Here is an 18,864-nt window from a genome sequence, read left to right on the forward strand (position 1 = left end):
TGACTATTTTGCCCACCACAGTGTCCCTAAGGCCTAGAATGTGCCTATTTGTTGACTAATTGTCTAAATGAATGAATGACAAGGTGACTATGAAGGTGGAGCACTGTGGTCCCTGCTAATAGTCTAAGAAGGTAGAACTTTTGAGAAAATTCTAAGGAGCATAGTTTCTGATGACCTTGTCCTGGCTGACTCCTGGCTTTTAGAATTGACTTATTTGGTAGTGGACATTAATTTCTGAAATGGTCAGTGACATAATTTCTGACTGTCATTCTGATTATCTGAGCTAATTTGGGGATTCAGAAATAAAGTTTAGCATCTCTTCCTATTCATTTTTTTTCTCTCTATATAAATCTCTCTACACTAAATACATATACATCTTTCTCTCTCTCTGCAAAAACAAAACAAAAAAACCTTGGATTTTAGCTTTCTTTCAATTTCTGCTTGAAAATGCTTCCTATTTTCTAAGCACAAAATTCTTGTATCAGAGCATAGTTTTTATATTATTATCTAAAACTTCTTAGCATTCCTGCTTGTAATGGGAATTATTGCTTACACTCTGTCTCTTCGTAGAAAGGGTTCAGAGCAGCTTGTAACTAAAGCACATATAATAAAATAAAATAGGAATGGAAAATGAGGATTGAGAGAAGACAATGATATTATGAGCTTGTAACAGATGAACAAAGTTACAGATTTTGGCACTGACTTCCACATCAGATAAAATTCAGGAACTACGACCAGTTATAATTAATGGAAGGGACAAAGAATACTAGTTCTTTATAGGAAACAAAGTATTTCCTAGCACAAAACTCTAAAAGAAATTTTTGTGGCAATTTCTACAGAAAGTGCAATGATATAATGAAAAAAATACTATTAACATAGCATAAAACAGAAGACAGAGGTGATGGGACTGATAAGGCCTCATGGAACTAGGTCGGCAATAAGGTCCTTTGTGTTAGGGATGTTCTAATATGACCTGTGAAGAATGTCGTTCCTAGCGCTTGGCAGTTCCAATCATTCTTTTTTACTTTCATTAAAAAATAATAAATAATAACACTACAGAAAGATTGAAAATAGATCATCCTATTATGCTGGGATAGCTTAATTTTTGCTATTCCTTTCCAACTTTACATTCATATCCCAAAAGTGTCAGCTTATCATCTAAAGCAGAAGATCCCAATTTTGGCCTCACATCAGAATCAGTATTTTTAAAAATCCTGATGCCCAGGTACCATCCCTACAGATTCTGATTCAATTTGTCTGGAGGGTGAGCCCTCTACCAGCAGTTTTTAAAGCTCCGCAGGTGATTCTAATATTCGGCCAGAATTAGACCCTCTCGTGATGTCAGCACCCTCCTCTGCACTCCCTGAACCTCGGCCACCCATCTCTCCACTTTGGACAATGGTCTGTGGGTTCCTACCTGTGCCTTCCTCTGGAAAGTCCTCAATTCAACGGACTCAGCATTCTGGGAGAGGCCAGAAAAGGCTCTGGGGAGATTGTGAACGGAATCCACTTGCTTGCAGTCCAGGTAGAGATCCACAGAGCCAGCCCCTCGCCGTAAGTTGGTCAGTCTCAGGAGGACCCTGTGCCGCCTGCCATCAGCCAGCTGCAGGTTGTTGAAAGCCACCAGGTGAATCTTCCCATCATTCTTCAGGTAGCGGAGGATGGCTGGAACCAAGCACAGATCGACGAATGATGAGATAAGGGAACAGGGGAGATTCTGAGCTGGACAGCCTCCAGGTCACATAGCTGGGTGGCTGGAAAGAATGCAAGCAAGTTGGAACTATGAATTTCCAACATCTTGTAGGCCAGGCATTGTTCTAAGCACTGGCAAGCCACCCTGTTGCCGAGGATGTTTTGTGCTTATGGAGAGACAGACAATACATAGCAAATGTGAAAATAAACAATATAATTTCAGATAATGATAAGTACAATGAGCCAGCAGAGCCCAACAAAAGTCAACTAAAATCCATCTAAGCTCCTGAGGGCATGAATTCATTAATTCACCAAGCATTTACTGAGCGCTACCATGGGGCTGGGTGCTGTGCTTAGTTTCTTTAAACACTTAAGTTCTACTCATTGCAACCCTATGAAATTGGAACAACTAGTGATGTGGAAAGTGACGCTCAGATAAGTGAAGGAACTTGCTCAAGGACATAGCAAGTGGCAGGACTAGAATTTGAAACTGTGTGTGGTTTATTCCATGACTAAAAGAATGGGCAAGGATAGGCCTTTGTAAGCATCTGTTGAATCAAGGGTAACCTGTCATACTGTCCCTCAGCAACCTATCCTCATATTTAACAAAGCTCAGTTAGAAAACCAAAGGTATCCACGGGTTCAAAAGAAGGACCAGGAGGGAGACCCAGCACCTGATTTTGTTTGTTTTTTCTACACAGGTAGCTATCTATTCACAGATGTTATTAAGCTCACTAAATGAAAATTCATTCAAATTCTAAAATTCTGGTTTTCTGCCTTGCTTTTTACTCTATTATTGTCTTGAATATATTGAGCCTTGACCTAAAATCTATGCCTGGATGCTGAACTTTTGGGAGTGAAGCCCATTGGGTGAGGTTTGCTGTAAAGACTAGAGTGATTTGCTTCCAAGGGCTTAATGAGTTTACCAACAACACCTCCAGGTCCATTTGTAGGTACCACTGCCAAACCCAAGTTCATCACTAGAAACAATCACTTCAGAAATCTTATAACAAACATTTGAGAGAGGGAGGGCTGGCCACTTAAGTTATGGTATAATCATAAAACAAAATACTGTGGAACAGTTGCATATTAAAAACACAAAAAGACATTCCAAGTATTTTATGGAGTGAAAAAAAGGTTATGAGTCAGTATAGTTTCAACAGAAAAAAATATATGTGTGTATGTATATACATGTATATATGCAAATACAGGTAATTAGAAGGAAATATGTCCACATTAATATGGTCATTGATGGGCGCTTGGATGATTGTTTTCCTCCTCTTGCTCATCTTCATTGTCTAATTTTTTGAGAAGAAACATGCATTACTTATATAAGACAAAAAAGTGAAAAAGAAATGAATTACACACATATACCCAGACTGTGCTGCTGTCACTCTGAATGATTCTCAGAAAGTAATTCAGACAATCTTTCCTCAAGTACCTTTCCTGTTGAGTGTAAATGCCAACTTGGTGCTGCCCCACGGAGTAGCCAGCCAGGAATACCTGTTTACATTGCAGTATTGCCAGAGAAAATAATCACCACTGTCAAACTCAGGATGTATTTGAAATATATTAGACTTTCTAGGTTGATTTTCCCATCCCTTCTAAAACCTGTCTAGATTTGCTTTTCCATTTGCCCATGGCTGGAGAGGGCCAGGTGGCATCAGATTCTGTGATGTAGAGAGATGCCAGGAGGAGTCAGGAGATCTTCTCGTTGCCTATGTGGTCACCACCACTTGCTCCCTGAGAGAAGAGAATTGCTAAGACCTGGCAAGGTAGACGGGCTAGAGGCCTTTCTATGATGGTAGTATAACACTATGTTTCCTGAAGTAAAGTATTGGTAAGACTTAAACAAATGTGGTACGAAGAGAAAGAAAATAGTGGGAAGGAAGAAAACAGACATGAGCAGACATTCTTGAGGCATTTTAAATATGGGGTTCAATTGGATTTTTACCCATTTATTCACTACTGTTGAGAATTTACAGTGGTAACCGCATGGCTGGAAATTGGAGGTACATATGGTACCCAAAAGATGGGGAAAATTGAGCTCAAACATACGCACTAATTCAGTTTTTAAAAACTTCTACTTCTTTACTTTTTTGAACAGTTTTGCAAGTACCTGGAGTTTTTCCAGGCCAATAAAAATACCACTTGGACCACCAACTTTCACTTGGTCATAGACACGTATACTCAACATCTCCTTATTCTTGTTACAGCCACAACTACTGTTCTGCACATTAACAATTTAAGTGGATTCCCATAGTGGTTTCAAATAAATACCCTTGGTTTTCCTCCCCAAACTGAGGATTTCTGTGGAATTCAGAGGAAACATATTTTCATGGGCATCTTGCCTGCTTTTAACAGGCCTTCTTCCAGGGCATGTGGGCCATGATTTATTTTCATAATGGAATTGTGTAAGTTTAATTTTATAAATAGTACCTCTTGGAGTACTTTAATGTAACAGGTACACATTAAATGTTGTGAACATGAACTTTCAATGAATAATTAAATGACTAGATTTAATGAGCTTTTAATATATAAATGAAAAAGTTTAGAGAGTGGCAATTCAACGTCTACTGCAGGCAGCAAAACCTACTTGTGTGTTAATGCCATCATTGAAGGGGATTCTATCCTTCTGCCTTGCTGTGTGTTGCAAGGCAACACTGAAATGACAAATTCCTCATGCTCCTAGATCTTGAGACAACAGCAAGAGGACAAAAAGGAAAAGAAGAATTATGGAAACTTCCATCTTCACAGTGTCTGTCGGCAGAAAAATTATCAAGTGCTTTGTCATTTACCATTCTTCATACTTGATCCAATAACTCTCATTTCTCTTATGGCTTCCATTTTTCATTTTTCTTTTCTATTGCAGAGTCCTTACTTCAGTGCTTCTCTACTTATTTTATCTTCAGAGCAGTAAGACGACCCCAGAGGGCAGACAGGCACCTGCTTAGGATACTCAACGTTTTTGCATCAGTCAGGCCGAGTCTGGAAACAGCCTAGAGTTCCGGCCCGGGAGCCTGCAGCCTGCTGGGTGGAAGTCTCCCTCATCTTCTCCAGAGGTGGAAAATCGGACGGAGAGAAGAGACACAGTGCCCTTCCTCTCTGCTGCCCCCTTTCCCACTGCTCACCTCACCCTACCTTAGCCCAGCACACACACAGCAGAGGGGGGCACAGGGAGGGGCAAATACTACAGAGTGAGTAAGACGGGCATTTCCCCTCCAGAAGGAGCAACAGGGCAGCACCCTAGAAGGAGCCGCCTTCTCCTGGGCCCACCACCCCTCCGCCTGTCTCCCCCCGGCAGCATCGCACTCAGGGAAAGTCAGCGGGGACAATTCTTCAGCTGCGGCACACTCAGTTCTCTGGTTCCCTTCTCACTCACCACCAGCTGGAACAAGCGTGCTTGGTGATTTCCACCTGGCTCTCTCGCTGCCCGGAACAAAAAACTCAGGGCACATCTGATTAAAACTGAAGACTGCAGGTCTTCAAATGGCCTTTCTGCCTCTTCTTGGTTCCGTCTCTGGGTTTCTCTGCCAGATTCCTGACTCCCCTTCCTCCTGAAGGTCTCCTTCTGCACAGTTTTTCTGGAAGGACAGCCTGAGCTTCTCACGGGACTGTTGTGACCAAGTTATTGCCTTCTCAAAGTCACATGCAAACAAGCGAATGAAATCCTTCAATAGCCCTCTACTGGATCCTAAACAATGTCTAAACTCCTCACCCCAGAACCGACCCCGCCCTTCCAGACCCTTCTCCCTGACGATGCCGACCAGGCTGAACGACCTGTCCTACGTTTCCGCCTCTCTCTGGCTCTCTTCAGCCTCCTCATCCTTCTCTCTCTGCAGAATGTTCTCCATCATTCTACTTCCTGCTCCATCATTCTACTTCCTGCTCCAACATCGCTACACACCTGAAGCCAAGATTCAGCTCGAATGCACTCTACTCCCTGAGGCCTTCCTGCATCCCCATAGGTTGGAAGTTATCTGTCTCATTCAAATTCCCATAACGTGTTCTCTGTGCTTTTCTAGGTGTACTTTTCCAGGACTTGCATTCCAGTCATGGCTCAGATACTGAAAAGCTATGTGACCCTGGGCCTGTTCATTTTGCTAAGTGTCCATTTCTTAAACTATTAAATGGAGTTCATAGAAGCTGCCCTTCAACTCCATTTTGTTTTTTGTGGTGGTCAAATAAGAAAACGCAAAACTGTAAACTGCTATACAAATGTAGGTATTAGTATATTTATTTTTGTTTATTTATTATCTTCTCTATTAGAGCAGAAACTCTTGGGATCAAGAGTCTATTTCTTACTAATTTTACCATACACCATAGCAACTGAGAGCATCAAGCACAACTATTTATTGAATAAAAAATAGATGAAATAGAGTATCCATGTGTCCACTCTGATTTTTTTTAACCCACAATCTTTTATCAAAAGGTGGGGGGCAGTTTCTATTGGTTTGTGCCCATAAATCCTTTCCTTCTAAACCTGCAACTTTGTGTACTTGACAAGTGGGGGCTGATTTCACGGCAACATTTCCATGCCTGGGTACCAGCCTGAGACAGGAACCACATCGCCTAGCCTGCTTAAATACCATCCCAGTGACTGGCAGGAGATGAAAAAGCAAACCCAAGCAATGAAGATTTGAAATATTGCTATCTTGGGGAAGGATTTTCAAAAGAGTTTTTGAAAAGTGGACCTGGTAGTCAAAAATATTATGATGTGTTGAATGTCAAAGCAATGAAGCAGAGTGCCGGCTTTAAAGAACTGGAAACGATAATATTTTGTCTGCTTGGGCAAAGGAGTTCCCAGTGACCTAGCCTGGAGGCAGCAGACTAGTGAAGGTAGTCTGGGACTTTCTGCTTTGCTTGGCAAATGGCTTTGCTCTTTGGCACTTTTAAATATATGAGGAAAGCCATTGCTGTCAACCTTTCCTCTTCTTTTTAAATAATTGTACATTTATAAAAAGCCTCCTTGCCATTAATGTCTCTTGCGATGGATATCCTTGTTTGCTTTGCTTACTTATCTTTATGACCTATACACTAGGTCTTCGTAACTTTAGTGCTTTGGAAATATATATAAAAGGTAAATCATCAAATTACATTTCCTGAAAGTACTCTGGGTGACTCCCAGGGGTGTCAAATGCAGTCTGTGTGTTTCCAAATTTTCTTATAGCAGTTTGAACAAATGTAAAGTTTACAGAGTACACGTACACACACACACACACACACACACACACACACAGAGCAAAGAAACCACCCAGTGAAAGGAATTGTACAGCAATTAAATGAAACATCTGCAGAAAGCTTTACATTTGGAGAAGTTGAGACTGATCACTGTACACAACTGTGTAGCAGGTGAGAAAGCTGTGAGTTTGCACAGACTCCCAAGGTCGTGTTAGAGAGAGCTGCCGAGCACTTTCCTAAGCGCCCATGGAACCTCTCTAGCCTTAGTAGAGCCACAGAATATTAGCATTATAAGTCATCCAGCTTAATATCTCATTTGACAAATCCCTTCAGTAAAAGCACAGCCTCTACCAGCACATTCCAATAACAAGGAACTCATTACTTTGCAGAGAAACCCATTTCACTTTTGGATTGCTCTCCAAGATTTTCCTTTTACAGAGCCAGTATCTGTTTCCTCTGACTTCTACCAACGGGTCCTAATTTTACTCCTCAGAGCTATAGACAGATTTAGTCTTATCCTCAACCCACATGAGATTCTTCAAATTTTTAAGGAAACTTCATCTCTCTTATGTCATCGTCTAGCTCCTTTATTTCTCCAGTTCCTTTAACTTTTTGACCGTTGATGGGGTAGAAAACTGGGTCCGGAGGGGTGGACTGTTGACTCTCCTCAAGGTAATCTCTGACTTGACAGTGCCCCCGTGAAATGTACCCTGGACTAGACACAACATTCTAGATGTGGCCTGGACAATTAAGAGGACAATGGGACTATTAGGTCCTTTAATCTGGCCACATGTACACATTAACGAAGCCTAAAATTTAAGACGCTTTTAAAAAACAGTTGCATCACTGTATCTGTTCATTCACCCATTCAGCGAACATTTTTGAGCAACTGTCATGCGTCAGGCACTGTGCTTCACACTGCCTGGTTCTCGGTGCTGGTGACTAGGTCTCCCACATCCACTACTTCTATAGCTGACTTTCCACTCCGAGATGATGGATTTACATTTATTCTTGTTAAATTTGATCTGCCTGATTGTGACCCATTGTGTCAGCCTGGTAGGACCTGTAAATCTTGAAGACAGCATCCAATATGTTCAACAGTCTTTTTCAGCTTAGTGGCAACTGCAAACATGATAAAACACTCTCTGTGCTTTCATCTAAGTCATGATATGTTGAACAGTTCAATGCCCGAGATAGAGCCTTGTTGAAAACCACTAGACACTTTGCTATAAGGCAACTTATCAACCCCTAACAGTACTATTTACCTAGCTCATGCTTTTCATATTATTCAGACAGGTATAATGAGTGACTTCATGAAATTCTTTCTGAAGTCAAGATACATTATGCTCACAGCATCTTTTTGATTTATCAGCTTAGAAACTTTACTTAAAAAAAAACGTTTGGCATGACTTACTTTAGTAAATCCACTTATCTTCAAATAATCCCAGATTTCTTTTCCAGGCAATCCCAAAATACACGAATAATAATATAACTCTCTGGGGGTTTGTCCTAAAGTTCACTAGAGTTCTTTTCATTTTCTGCATATGACCACTTTAAAATTGAGTTCATTCAAGGGCACCTCATAAGATTGTTGAGAGAGTTAAAAGGGAAAACGAGTGTTGAGCTTTTAGCACAGTCCTGGTACATTGTAAGGGCTCCATAAATATTATTATTAATGTTTGTGGCACTTATTTTTTCCCCTTCATTATTGAGTTGAGAATTCCAATTTTCAAACTCTTCCATCTCTCTCAAGCTATCTCTCTCCTTAGCCTGCAGGCTTCAGAACCACTGCTCTGAACTATTTGACATCTCCTATCCTTAGGCAAAGGAGCTTGACTGACTCTCTCCAGTCATTACTGCAAACTCTTGGGGTTCTCTTCATTTCCCTAGCACCAAGTTGTTCTTCTGGGGTGATCGAATTAAGACTAAGAAGCAGTTCTACTCATTTCTTTTTCTGAAAGGTGAAGCTTTCATCAAGGCAAGCTGGAGTTCACCAAATCATCATCTTTGGAGGACAGTTGCCTAAATAGTAGATCGATGTCTCTCTCTCTCTCCAAAAATCTGAATTTTTATTAAGTTGCACAGTCTAAAAAATTTACTATACTTTATATAGTTCAGTTCTTGCAATCAACCTGTGAAGTAGCTGTTATCATCTCCACTTTAGAGATAGTAAATTGAGACTCAGATGATTCAGAGATGTATTCATGGTGACACAGTTGTTAGGATATTTAACTATGACTCACACTTAGGGTACTAACTGGAAAGTGGCCTCTATGCCAGATACAAGAAAAGCATCAACCATATATTCTATCCTGCCAGATGGTTTCTGTAGAATGCTTACTTATATCAAGATTATATCACCTGCATTACTAATAATATGACAGATCATTTCTATCAGAAATATACCTGTATTTCTTTTATATTTTAATCCAAATGGTCTTCAACATTCATTCATTCAAAAATGAATCTGAATTGTGTACTTCCAGAATTTCCGCAACAGTGTATATCTTCTTTAACAAACAAAGCTACTCTTCTTGGCCGCCATCTATTCTATTCAATCTGTTCATGAGCCACTTCTATGTACAAGGCACTGTGCCAGAGGCTTTAGTAGACACAAAGCTGAGTTACGGGATGCTCAGTCCCTGCCTTGAGGGAGCTTACAAGTCACCGGAAAGAAGACCTAGAGGTAATTCAAGTACAAGAAAAACTAAGCTTAGTGCCTTCCGTAGAGGTACAAATATACCTCATATAAGGAAAGATGTCAGAAGAGTTTGAGATGGGTCTTGCACGTGTAGGATTTCGGTGTCTGGAGACGGTGCAGGACATGTATCGGGGGGAGCAGAGGGCAAGAACAAGAGGATGGAGGAGAGAAGATGGAGAAGCACAGGTGGGTTCAGGGACTGGTAGCTGGTCTATCTAGCTGAAGCACAGGCTTCATGGAGGGCTGGAAGGAGGGATGTGGAAAGGCTGGTTGGGGTTCACGCAGTGGAAAGCCCTGAATGCCCAGCAGGGACTTTTCTACCTTATTCAGTTTGGAATGGGGAGCCACTAAAGGTCTCCGGGTCAGCCATAACTTGATCCAAGTTACACTTTGTGAACAGTAATGAGGCAGCCACGGGTAGAAGGACTTGGAGAGTGTGAGAATGGAAGCAGAGCGCTCAGTGGCAAACTCATTCTTGCAGTCTTCATGAGCTACACTTTTGTTTACTATAGGAGCTCATCTAGGCCCACACGACAGATCCTGCTTTTCGATACTCTCCATGTCGTCACCCTCTCCAAAGTCATGACCTTTAATGGAGGGAAGGATGGGTCCTTTTTCCTACTTAGGTGTTTTAAGGCAGTAGAGATGCATCTCAATGTCTTCTTTCACTGCTTTCCTTGCAAACCAACTGAAGTGGAGATCAGCCTAGCCATGCTGGTTGAATAACGACTGGGCTCACCTTCCAGGAAGAGGATTCTCCCCCTACCCTCCATACATTACATCAGGCCTGCATGGCCATCACTGAACACCTCAATGGGGAGTCACAACCACATGCCATGTCTTTTCCTTGTACCTGATGGACGCAGTGACTTCTCCTTATTGTTCCAGTCAGAACGGGCTGCTGCTCCTTCCAAGAACTTTCAGCTTCACCTGTGACAGCAAATCTCTGTCCTTTTTCCTAGTGCTCCAGTGAAACTTCTCTTTGTCACCTTCTTCAACTCTCCAAACTCTAATACTACTACAAATTCCTCTTTGTTTTCTGAGAATTTTAATTTCCGGATTCTTTTGGTACTTTTAAAAATATTTTCTAGGAACTTTTTATCTTCTCTAGTAGGTTGGAGGGTGGAAGGATGTTCATCAACTCTTTCGTCTTCTCCCCTAACATGGCGATCAGCTGGTATTAACAGCTCATCACATGACTGGTGATTCTTCTAAGGAAATGCACTAACAACCCCCTTACCTACCCACCTACCTGCCCATATATCTAGTGTTACCCCTGCCTATGTAAACAGAAAGAATCCATTTGGGGGGAGTTACTTCCTTATGTTTTCCGGGCGACACAGACTTTCCACAATGGATTCACACATACTGGCCAATTTAGAAATAGAGAGTGAGATTCACTGAGGGCAAAAAGCTAGAAGCAGAGTTTTTCACTGTACAAAGGGCCTTTTAGCCACTAAGCTGAATGAACCAAAAGAAAAAATCTTTTAATGCATCTAAAGTAGAAAGTTTAGCGAGAAGCTACTGATCTTTAGACGAAGTAGGGTGAATTTTACAGACCACAGACTGAGTAGCTGGCTTGTTAGAAGATGAGCAGTTCCTTCAATAGACGTGAGGCAAAATGGGGCTGATTCAAGGAAGACAGACGGGCAAAATTACCTCCCATCAGGGCCGAAGATGTGGCAGAGGAGGCAGGAAGGACTGAACCATCTGCTGAATCATGAACCACGTGCCCAGTCTCCCTTCATTATCTAAAACCTCACCATAGCCCCTGAGAGGCCAGGAGGCACAGACAGAGAAAGCAGACTTGTGAGTGGGGTGGAGGGGCAAAGGAGGATGTTGGAACTTGACATAAAGAGATTTAAAGTCTCATTCCTTCTTGCTTTTAACTCTATAGTCCTATGAAAGCTAAGAATTAGGAAATTCAGCTCATAACACCTACAAATATAGGTGTTCAATTGCAGTTAGCATCTAAGAGAGAGTCTGAAGCACTAGAAGCATCTACTTTGTAAAGCAAACTGAAATAAATATAAAATCTAGCCAGAAGGACTGGTCCTCTTATTTTTATTAAAAGCATGAGGCAGCAGGAACACGTATCTGTCACATTCCTCAATAAGCAGGAACAGGTGTTGTCCCCAGGGCATGGATGGAGGGGAAGAGGATGAAAAAATAGTGACCTTTTCTTTGGGAGTCACTTCTTAGTACTTGTAGTAACTCCCTTTGACAGTGAAACATTTGGTAGCAGAGAGACCAACAGGTGACAAACCTGGGTAAACCGGCAGGAAACAGGTGGAAGCGAGAGCTGCTCCTTCAGTTCTCCTGACTGAGGTTTACTCTCTCCATCAAGTCCAGGGAGGTGCTCGCAGAGCCAGGAGTCAGCTCTGCTAAGACCCACGCTTCCAAGGGAACAGAAGAACGGTGTGGGTGGCTGCTATGGACTGAACGTTTACGTCCCCTAAAATTCATGTGTTGAAGCCCCAACCCCTAAGGCGATGGTATTAGGAGGTGAGCCTTTAGGAGGTAACTAGGTTTAGATTAGGTCATGAGGGTGAGACTTCCAAGAAAAGGAAGACAGAGAGCTCTCTTTCTCTCCACTGGCAAGCACTGAGGAAAGGCCATGTGAGGACACAGCAAGAAGCTCGCTGTCTACAAGCCAGGACCCGGGCTCTCACCAGGAACCAAAACTGCTGGCACCTTGACCTTGGACTTACCAGACTCCGGTACTTTGAGAAATAAATGTCTGCTGTTTCGGCTATCCAGCCTATGGTATTTGTTATAAGAGCCCGAGCTGACCAAGACAGTGGCCTAATTGTCCTGGGTCCTTTCCCTTCCAGAACCGGACCCAGAATAACATGAGGATGGAACAATGTCAAAGGTCATTTTGGCCTCAAGCAATTCTTCATTCTTTCTCCCAATGTCAACTCACCCTCCCCGTAGAGGCAAACATGGAATTAGAAGAATTTGCTATTGAAAACTGAGATGAACAGTGGATGAGAATAAAACTGTACAACAGAACTACCTTAAGGAAACTCCAAATCTTGGAACAGAAAAAGAGGATTTTTAAGAAACTGATTTCTTAAAATTTGCTTACCTTTGTTTAATCGTCCCATCACAGTAAATTCAAAATATTTGCTGTTGTCAGTCGAAGAGTAAAGGCCAAAGACGGTGGCTGAGCTCCTGGTCTGCAGCTTGAAGGTGAAGATCACATACAGCTCGTTCAGGGTGGGGTCTGTCAGGATTGGCTTCAGGACAGCAGGATTCAGCCTCTGGCTGGAGGATGGCAGAAGGTCAAAGACTGGGGAGAATGTGAAGAAAGGGATAATCAGTGAAAGATTTAACTTTGGGGCAAACATGCTTTTTGAGGGGAGATAATTTGACAGTAAGCTATGAAGTAACGTAAACTAATATTGTAATCGTTTTTCCCCATTGCCACACTCACCAGTTTTTCCCCATCACTTGTACAGTGGCTGGACGTTTGAACCAGAAGAAACGTAGCACAATATTCATCATTAGGTTACAGCCTCTAAGAGATTAAAGGTGCAAACCCTGAACTGCCTCTGGCGGAAGAAGTGACTGAAAATGCCCACCACGACAAGCACTCACGGCTTAAAGTACCGGGGAACAATGGGGAGCATCTAAGTCATTGTTTTCCTTATGTCTTGGGGTCCCTCATGTACCTCCTGGACCAGAGTCAACTGTATTTTCCTGGTCAGTGATAAATGACACAGGGGTTGCAGCAGAAGGCAGGGATGTCATGGGAGATACAGAGGCAGCAAAAAGATTTGCTACCTCTGTGAGACCTAAGTGTTCCCTTTGTGCATTTACAGTTCTCCGATATTTCTCTGCTAAAAAATCCCAACGTGGAAACAAAACAAAATAACGTGGTTTCTATTTCTTGACTGTAACTTGACTGATAGAGTTGGTTTACAAAAACTAGAACCTGCATTCGTACTTGTATAAGTTGCTTTCGATGAAGCCAGCGGCGCTTTGCTCAAACTTTGTAATATTTATGAAAGCTATGAGAGAGTATATCCAGGGTTATTTAAAAGGCAAAGGCCAAAGGTGGGTAATACTGACTAGAAGTTACTTAGTATCTCTGGTAGTTACGCAAATATTGTTGGAACAGTTCCGTAGCCTGCAGGGACTTCAGCCTCTACAGCTCTCTCTGGGTACAATAATCTGGTTACTAAAGGGCAACAGTATCCAAAATATAAAGAGCTCTTACAAATCAATAAAATAAGCATCCTGATAGAGAAATGGGCAGAGAACATGAAAAAGCAATTTACGGAAAAAGAAGTACAATGGCAAGTAAGTATATATATAAATGTTCATGTACCTCGCTAATGCTGAAGAAATTGCTAACCTAAACCATAAGGTGTTATTTTCACCATCAAATTGGAAAAACATCAAATATAATAATACCTCACTCTTACTGAGGTTCCAGGAAATGGGCACTCATACACCAGTGGGTAAGATTTAAATCAGTGTAAGCATTTTGAAGACATTTTAAAGAACAGTATCAAAGGCCTTAAGACACATAAGCCCTTTGACTCAGCAATTCTATGTACAGAAATGTATCCTAAGGAAATAATGGGTAAGATGGTAAATTATTTAGGTACAAAGATATCACCAGCAATGGTAATTCTAGAGTTTCTATTTAGGAAGGAATTATATGAAAATCTAATGGAAAGAGGTGGGGAAACTGAGCTCTGTCATCACAGCACTTCGTTCTGAAAACACAAATGGCTGGTAGCAAAGAAATAGGGACCTGACAGAGAGTAAGGGGATTTTACTCATCCCAAGCCATCCTGTGGCACTGCCATTGTTCAACGAACTGTTATTTATAATATCAAAACACTGGAAACAACTTAAGTGCCCAGTATGAGAGCCCTGATAATACATTTTGCTCCTTCCAAAACGTGGGAGACTATCTATTAATAAGGGTAATGCAGCTGCATACTTACAGATATGGAAAGATGCTCATGATATATGAATTGGAAAAAAGATCACAATACTCTACATATAGATAATCCCAGTTGAAATATACATTTGCATATAAAAAGATTTGAAAGACAAAACAACAAAATGCTAACATAAAGAGTAGCTATCTCAGGCCGGTGGCGCAGCGGTTGTGTGTGCATGTTCTGCTTCCACAGCCTGGGGTTTGCTGGTTCTGATCCCACGTGCGGACATGGCACCGCTTGGCAAGCCATGCTATGGTAGGTGTCCCACATATAAAGTAGAGGCAGACGGGCACGGATGTTAGCTCAGGGCCAGGCTTCCTCAGCAAAAAGAGAAGGACAGGCAGCAGTTAGCTCAGGGCTAATCTTGCTCAAAAAAAAAAAAAAAAAAAAAAAAAGAGTAGCTATCTCTGCGTTGTATAATTATAAATTTTTATTTCCTTTTCTTTTGCTTATCCAATTTTCTATTTTTGTAATAATGAACAAGTATTGCTTTTGTAATAAGAAAAAAATAACTAAAAGTTATAAGACAAACAGGCAAAGACCTAGTTATTCAGGAATGTCTACTCTTTTTAGAAGATAATCTGTCTTCAGACTGAGTCTGTATTCTTGCCTTCACATGTAGCAAGGACTTTACACAATTAGGGAAGTGGAGAGAATTGGAAACTTTATATTTCCACCAGTGGGGGCAAAGGGAAATAAAGTAATACGTTTAAAAGTTCCCTTCAGGACAAGAAATCCCCAGAAAAGAGATGTGTGTTTAAGGTATGGGCACTGAATTCAACGCTAAACTCTCAGTATTCCTGATTCCTGCTTTGACTAGGATCACTTCCCTAATTTAGCTCAAGCCAAATGTACTGTATTTCAATCTGTATGGTTCGTCTAATCCGCTGGTTTCTCCCTCAAGAGGCAAAGTTGGGATTAGTTAGTAATGAGTTTGGAGAGTGTTTTGAAAAGGAAATGAGACACTACAGTTTTCTATTAATGTTACTACATTTTAGTAACGGTGCCAGGATCTAAGTGCAACCTTCTAGTGTCAGAGGTGAAATTACTGCTACCAATGAGCCCAACACCACGGTATGAAAATCGAATACATACTAATAAGACTCGCAAGGCAGCCCAAAGGAGAAAGGAGATAAGCAAATGATCCAGGAGAGCTGGTAAATGCAAGACTAATTAACTCAATAAAAGAACCTATCAGAAACTTGACTTCATCAGATAAGCTACAGCACCTAAATTAACCAGATAATTGAGGCAGTCTAGCTTGATTTCTAGTCTCCACAAAAACACCATGAAGTTGTTAGTTCAAATGTCAAGAACTCATGTAACACAAAACGTTATCCCCTTGATTCTAACCTGCTAATAACTTTTGCCATAAGAAAACTTTTGAATTGAGTTAAAAAGCTTCCTTTCTGACACCAAAAGTGAAGGCAACAAAAACAAAAATAAACAAGTGGGGCTACATCAAACTAAAACGCTTCTGCACAGCAAAGGAAACAATCAACAGAGCAAAAAAAGGCAAACTATTTGCAAATCATATTTCTGATAAGGGGTTAATATCCAAAATATATGAAGAACTTATATGACTCAATAGCAAAAAAACAAACAATCCGATTTAAAAATGGGCAAAAGATCTGAACAGACATTCTTCCAAAGAGGACATGCAGATGGCTTATAGGTACATGAAAAGGTACTCAGTGTCACTAACCATCAGGGAAATGTAAATCAAAACCACAATGAGATATCATCTCACACCTGTTAGAACAGGTATTATCAAAAAGACAGGAAATGGCAAGTATTAGTGAGGATGTGGAGAAAAGGGAACCCTTGTGCACTGTTGGTGGGAATGTAAATTGGTGCAGCCACTATGGAAAACAGTATGTACGTTCCTTAAAAAAATTAAAAAGAGCATTACCAAATGATCCAGCAATTCCACTTCTGGGTATTTACCTGAAGAAAACGAATACACTAACTTGAAAAGATATATGCACCCCCATGTGCACTGCAGCCTTATTTACAATAACCAAGATATGGAAACAACTTAAGTGTCCATCGATAGATGAATGGATAAAGAAAATGTGCTATATACGTATATATATATATATACCCAATGGAATATCATTCAGCCATAAAAAAGAATGAAATCTTGCCATTTGTGACAACATGGATGGATCCTAAGGGCATTATGCTAAGTGAAACAAGTCAGAGAAGGACAAATACTGTATGATCTCACTTACATGTGGAATCTGAAAACAACAACAAAAACCCAAGTTCATAAATACAGAGAACATATTGGTGGTTGCCAAAGGCAGGGGGTGGGGGTGGGTGAAATGAGTGAAGGGGGGGTGAAAAGGTACAAACTTCCAGTTATAAAATAAATAAGTCCTGGGGATGTAATGTACAGCATGGTGTCTATAGTTAATTATACTGTACTGCATATTTGAAAGTTGCTAAAAGAGTACATCTTAAAAGTTCTCATGACAAGAAAAAAATTTGAAACTATGTCTGGTGATGGATGTTAACTAGACATTGTGGTGACCATTTTGCAATGTATACAATCATCGAATCATTATGTTGTACACCTGAAACTAATATACCGTTATATGCCAATTATACTTCAAAAAAATTTACAAGCTTCCTTTCTTCCCTTCCTAGAAGCAAAGTCACAATAAATAAATATAATAGACTACAGTATTTCAACCCAAACTAAAAACAGTACAGCACCCCCTGAAACCACAATTCTGGTTGTCTGGTCTGGAATCAAAATGAGTTATCTGGTGAAATGCAAAGTTCGAATGGATGATTAGCGCCGAGGGAGGGGAAGGGACTTGAGAACGCCCTCCCGGGCATCCTTCACTCTGGCGCTGTGAGAATAACATTTTTACTTCAAGTTGTGTGTCTCTTTCAGCTTTATTTCCTTAGTCAGTAATAAATCAACCCCAGCACCAATTTCAAACAGATGAAGGTCATCACTGGATGACCCTAAGATCTTTTTTTATATAATTTCTTCCTTTTGGTCTCTACAAAAAATTCTGGTTAAGTGCTTTCTGTCCAACGGCTATTTTCGCACCAACTCACAAAGGGGTTTGAGGATTATCCAGGTGTCTTTCCAAATCACTTATCGAATTTTTACCTCTTCATAGAGAAAGAGCGTTTTCTCAGCCCTTCCTATTCTATTGATCTCGGGAATCAAGAGTTCAAGCCAACTCCCACAGCAGGCTTTGGGGGTCCACGCACAGCCGGAGCAGAAACAGGCGAGTGGCCAGGCAAACAGTGACGCTGCGCCGCCTTGGGACGCCCGTCTCAGACTGTCCCGGCGAACTTCGCTCCCGCCGCGACTAAGGATTTAGGGGACAAGGGCGAGGGGAGGGCAGGGCAGGGCGGAGAGCCGCGGGGGACAGAACCCAGATGTGACCCTCTCCAGGCAGGACCTGTTAGAGGTCTGGGGCCGTGTGGTAAGCTTTGAAGTAAAACCCGGGTCTTTGCATAAACTGACGATAAGTTTTGCATCCCCAAACTATTGTTTAGGCAATTAGTCTCATCGCTGGATAATCGAATCTCAGAAAATTCTACACGTACTCTAAGCACCGCCTCCAATCACGATATGCTTTGACTCGGACCCCGCGGGACAGAGAGGGGCCCGCGAGCCCCGGAGCCCCGGGCCGAGCAGCGCGCCGAGCAGGTCCCCGCGCTCGCGATGGGCCCTGGCCCGCGGCCCCGCCGGCGGGCGCCCACTTACCGTGCGGGGAGGCCTGCGCGCCGGCGCCCAGCCACGGCTGCAGGGCCAGGTGCAGCAGGAGGAGCGCGGCTCCGCGCGGGGCCCGCATGTCGGCTCTTCCCGCTGCCCGCGCGCGCCCGCCAGCCACGGCCCGGCGGCCCTGCCTCGGGGTCCCGGCTCCCCGGGGCGCGCTGCCGGCGGTCGGCCCGGCGGCGGCGCAGGTGGCGCGGGCGCGGCGTCCGGGCTGCCGTCGGGGGCGCGCTCGCGTGGGGCGGCGCGCGGAGCTGGGGGCGCTGGCGGCTGGACTCGGCGGCCGCCGCCCGCCTCTTTATGGCCTGGCGTGGCCGGCCCGGGCGGGGGAGGGCCGGGGCGGCCCCCTTGGCTGGGATCCCCTTTCGCCGGGAGGAGAGGGGGCGGCCGGAGCGGGAGCGCGGTGGCGGAGAGAAGGGCGCGAATGTGGGGACGCGAAGCAGTCCGTCCCAGCCCCACCCGGTCCCGTGGTGGGCGCGGCGCGGCCCTCGGGCGAGTGGTCTAGGAGGCTGGGAAGAGCGAGGATGGGCAGCAGGGGGCTGGTGAGAAAAGGACTAGGCGAGAGGCACACAGGAGGACCC

General features: G+C 42.8%; 1 protein-coding gene across 1 annotated transcript in view; it reads right to left on the reverse strand.

Moving 5' to 3' along the window:
- THBS4 (thrombospondin 4) overlaps positions 1-18,545 on the reverse strand; it is a 42,805-nt gene extending 24,260 nt beyond the window's left edge. The window contains exons 1-3 of the mRNA XM_023618094.2: positions 18,275-18,545; positions 12,666-12,869; positions 1,418-1,665 (exon numbers count right to left, since the gene is read on the reverse strand). Of these exons, the coding sequence (XP_023473862.1) occupies positions 1,418-1,665; positions 12,666-12,869; positions 18,275-18,362 (540 nt within the window). The 5' untranslated portion in view covers positions 18,363-18,545. The remainder of the gene's footprint in view (positions 1-1,417; positions 1,666-12,665; positions 12,870-18,274) is intronic.
- Positions 18,546-18,864: the final 319 nt, after the last annotated feature.

The sequence above is a fragment of the Equus caballus genome, chromosome 14 (genome assembly GCF_041296265.1).
Source record: "Equus caballus isolate H_3958 breed thoroughbred chromosome 14, TB-T2T, whole genome shotgun sequence".
NCBI classification, from domain to species: domain Eukaryota; kingdom Metazoa; phylum Chordata; class Mammalia; order Perissodactyla; family Equidae; genus Equus; species Equus caballus.